The 3,141-nt window shown below is 40.5% G+C and overlaps 1 protein-coding gene across 2 annotated transcripts in view; it reads right to left on the bottom strand.

Annotated features, from left to right (window-relative positions):
• Positions 1–196: 196 nt before the first annotated feature.
• The window catches only part of LOC109959087 (calphotin), an 8,174-nt gene continuing 5,229 nt past the window's right edge, over positions 197–3,141 (bottom strand). For both annotated transcript variants that reach the window (XM_020598197.1, XM_020598196.1), the window contains 7 exons: positions 2,545–2,925; positions 2,017–2,061; positions 1,792–1,863; positions 1,424–1,528; positions 1,201–1,311; positions 952–1,050; positions 197–839 (listed from right to left, as the gene is read on the bottom strand). In XM_020598197.1, coding sequence (XP_020453853.1) covers positions 988–1,050; positions 1,201–1,311; positions 1,424–1,528; positions 1,792–1,863; positions 2,017–2,061; positions 2,545–2,925 — 777 coding nt within the window. In that variant the 3' untranslated portion in view covers positions 197–839; positions 952–987. The remainder of the gene's footprint in view (positions 840–951; positions 1,051–1,200; positions 1,312–1,423; positions 1,529–1,791; positions 1,864–2,016; positions 2,062–2,544; positions 2,926–3,141) is intronic.

The following is a 3,141-nucleotide window of genomic DNA, read 5'->3' as shown; positions in this document are numbered from 1 at the left end:
TACCCCACACCCACAATGTTCCATCTAATTAATCATTAAGCCTGTTCTTGCATATATCTTGATTGACACATACCTTTATATTTATGTTTAAACTCGTCAATTCTATTACTATTTTTTATGTCCACACTTAAATTATTCCATAGTTTTACCCCACTTATGGAAATACAAAATCTTTTTTTGGTTGTACGTATAGCATGAATTTTTAAATTTAACTGACCCCTTAAATTGTATCCCCCTTGCATGAAATGCAAATGCATGAAATGACATTTTATCTGTCTCCTCAAAATCCACCATTCTCCAGTGGCCTCTGGAGCAATAGTAGTTGGCACTGGTACTTAGTGGGGACAGAGGGGAGAACTTCAGGACAGATGTGGAGCAGAAACAGAGGTTAGGGTAGTGTTTGAAATCAAGAGAGCCTGATGTGCAACATCTGTGATTCTGAGATGTGAAGCTTAAAAAAACTAGAGAAAACGTTGTCCCTCCCATGACTGCATATGAGCACAGGCCTAAGTACAAACTACATGCACACGCATTGAGTGTATGCAGTGTGGGGAAAGATGTATGAAATACCAGGCACTGCAAATGATCTTGTTTTAGTCTCCAGCTCTCAATAACTTCTGCTTCCACTGCCATTGCATCTTCAAAAAGAAAGACTAAAAAGAGCCACAATATGTTTGTTTCCATTTTTGAACAATTATGATAACAGCCTCTTGTGCTGCTCCGAATGCAGCTGTTTTGCATGTCCACTTCTGGTTTAGTGTTTTGACAGGAACCAAGGCAGGAAGTCCAATTCAAACTGTGGACATCCCTTTGATATCATGGTGCTTCTGTCAAAAGCCCTAAAAGATTAAAAAAAACAGTCAGCTGGTTGACTCCATGTAATGCTTTGAGTCCTCCAAATGACCAAAGGGGAATCCAAATAAGAGTAAAACAATAATGTGAGAAGCTTACACAGAAAAAAGGTCTTCTGAGCTGTGTGGTGTGGATTTAGCCCTCAGTGGAGACCTCAGGAATGATGTGGCCATTCAGAGCTGTTTCCACTGATGTCTCCTGAACAGCCAAAAATAAACTAGATGGGATGAGTACACTGTAAAGTCTCATTAATAACACACAAATATGATGTGTATATGTAACACCCCACCCCAACACACACACAAAGGTTTAAAGCAATGCCCCCTGTATTGAATGAGATTCCTTTACAACTGAGCTGAGTTGCACAGGCTCAACATCGAACTGCGCCTGACATGGCATGTCACAGATTTCTGACTTTGGTTCTTCTAACGGTGCATCCAGGCTTGTCTGCTCAGATTTCTGGGAAGGAAAAGGGGGCAGGGAGGCAGTTAGGAGACAGAGAGTAGCTGTTTTAAAAGACATATAACAGACAAAGCTACAGTATTTAAGTGCAGAGCTAGGAACAGCTTACAATGACCACTTCCTCTGCGGGGACAGTAGCAGGCTTAGGCTCAGCAGGCGTCACACGTACAGACTCGGTTTGGATACTGAAGGTGTCACTCGGGGCCACAATTTCCTAAATGCAGCAGAGAAAAGAGCAGGTTAGAAAACACTGGCTGAGAATGATCATACAAATGGACTGTAAACAAGTAGACTGCCACCTGGTGGCCACATGCACTGAGCAGCCACTCGTGTGGAAATAGTCTGGAGTTACAGAAGCAGGACGTTAATGAAATTTTTTGTGACCTAAAAACTTGTTGCTTATTAGGTGTAAAACAATAATTGTAATGTCCAATGATAAATTCCCGTTTGTGTAGTAACAGACTCGGCAATGACTACCTCCATTACTGAGAGAATTTCTGTGACAGAGTGATCAACCAGCGGGTCTGCAACATCTTGTGTGGCAGGAGCCTGGAGGGAACAAGATAAGAGAGTAACTCCACATTATAATCACACAAGTCCATACATTAATGATTTGAAGATGATCAATCTGACCATCAGAGCACAGTCTTCAATTTTCACATAACATTAAGAAAAAAATTCTTTAAAAACTTGATGTTTTACCTCTTTGACTTCAGTTCCAGGGGCCTCAGGGACAGTGTCTGGCACCTGGTGAGACAACAGGTACTGCCACGTCATCATTTTACACATCACATGCACAGACTAGTCATTAAAAATAACATGACAATCCAAAAGGAAGGTAATAAGTAAAATGTATTAAAATTGTTATTAACCATGTAATGTAAAAGTAAATAATAATAAATAAAAAAAAACACCACAGTGACTTCCACAGATTGTGTAGGAACATCCTGCTGCAAACAAAACAAATAGCAGGTGGCGGTGCATCTTTAGTCGTTGCTCATAATTTAAAAATGTTATTTATGTAAATGAGGAAATATGTCAGAAAAACAGATGTAGCCATTACAAGTTAAACTTTTTACTACCTGACTTATAATCTACTGATGTAAAAAAAAAAAAAAGATCAAATGATCACACAAAAAAAATAATCAAAAGGTATTTTATCACTTTGAATTTTTGAAAAGATGGAAAACACAAAAAAGAAGGAAAAGAAGTGTTTTCTCAATGTGGCACCTCTGTGACTGTAACAGGCTCAGCAGGCACTTCAGGCGCATCTTCAGCCAACTCTTCATCTTCATCCTCTTCCTCCCCAGCTACAGCTGCAGGACTGACAACCACTTCAGTCACCTGTTCAGGCTCAGGTATCTCTGTGATAACCTCCTCCACTGATACGACTGTTTCTCTAACTGTCGTCTCTGTAGCAGGCTCTGCTCCAGCAGAAGCTTGGTCACTAGCAAGTGCTTCTACCACTGGTTCATGAGCGGCTACAGTTATGGGAGCTGGTATGGAGGTATCTGCTACGACGGACACTTTCACCGCCACATCACTGACTATGTCTGCCTCTGGCAAGGCCTCCACCTCCACTTCATTGTCTGGTTTACAGAGATCATGCATCTGCATATGCAAAATCGACATGGCACATATTAAAAAAACATACATCACGCAACTAAAGCACAGATACATAACAATTTGTCCACTGGAATTGTTATTGGCAAAGTTTTTCTCCCAGGACAAACATACAGTGTAGACAATTACAGTCACTTAACCCACATGACCAAAACTGTTTTATACAGTGGGTACGGAAAGTATTCAGACCCCCTTAAATTTTTC

The sequence above is a fragment of the Monopterus albus genome, unplaced genomic scaffold (genome assembly GCF_001952655.1).
Source record: "Monopterus albus unplaced genomic scaffold, M_albus_1.0 scaffold37.1, whole genome shotgun sequence".
Classification (NCBI taxonomy): Eukaryota; Metazoa; Chordata; class Actinopteri; order Synbranchiformes; family Synbranchidae; genus Monopterus; species Monopterus albus.
Note: the sequence above shows the minus strand (reverse complement) of the source record. Positions and strands in the feature narration are given on the sequence as shown.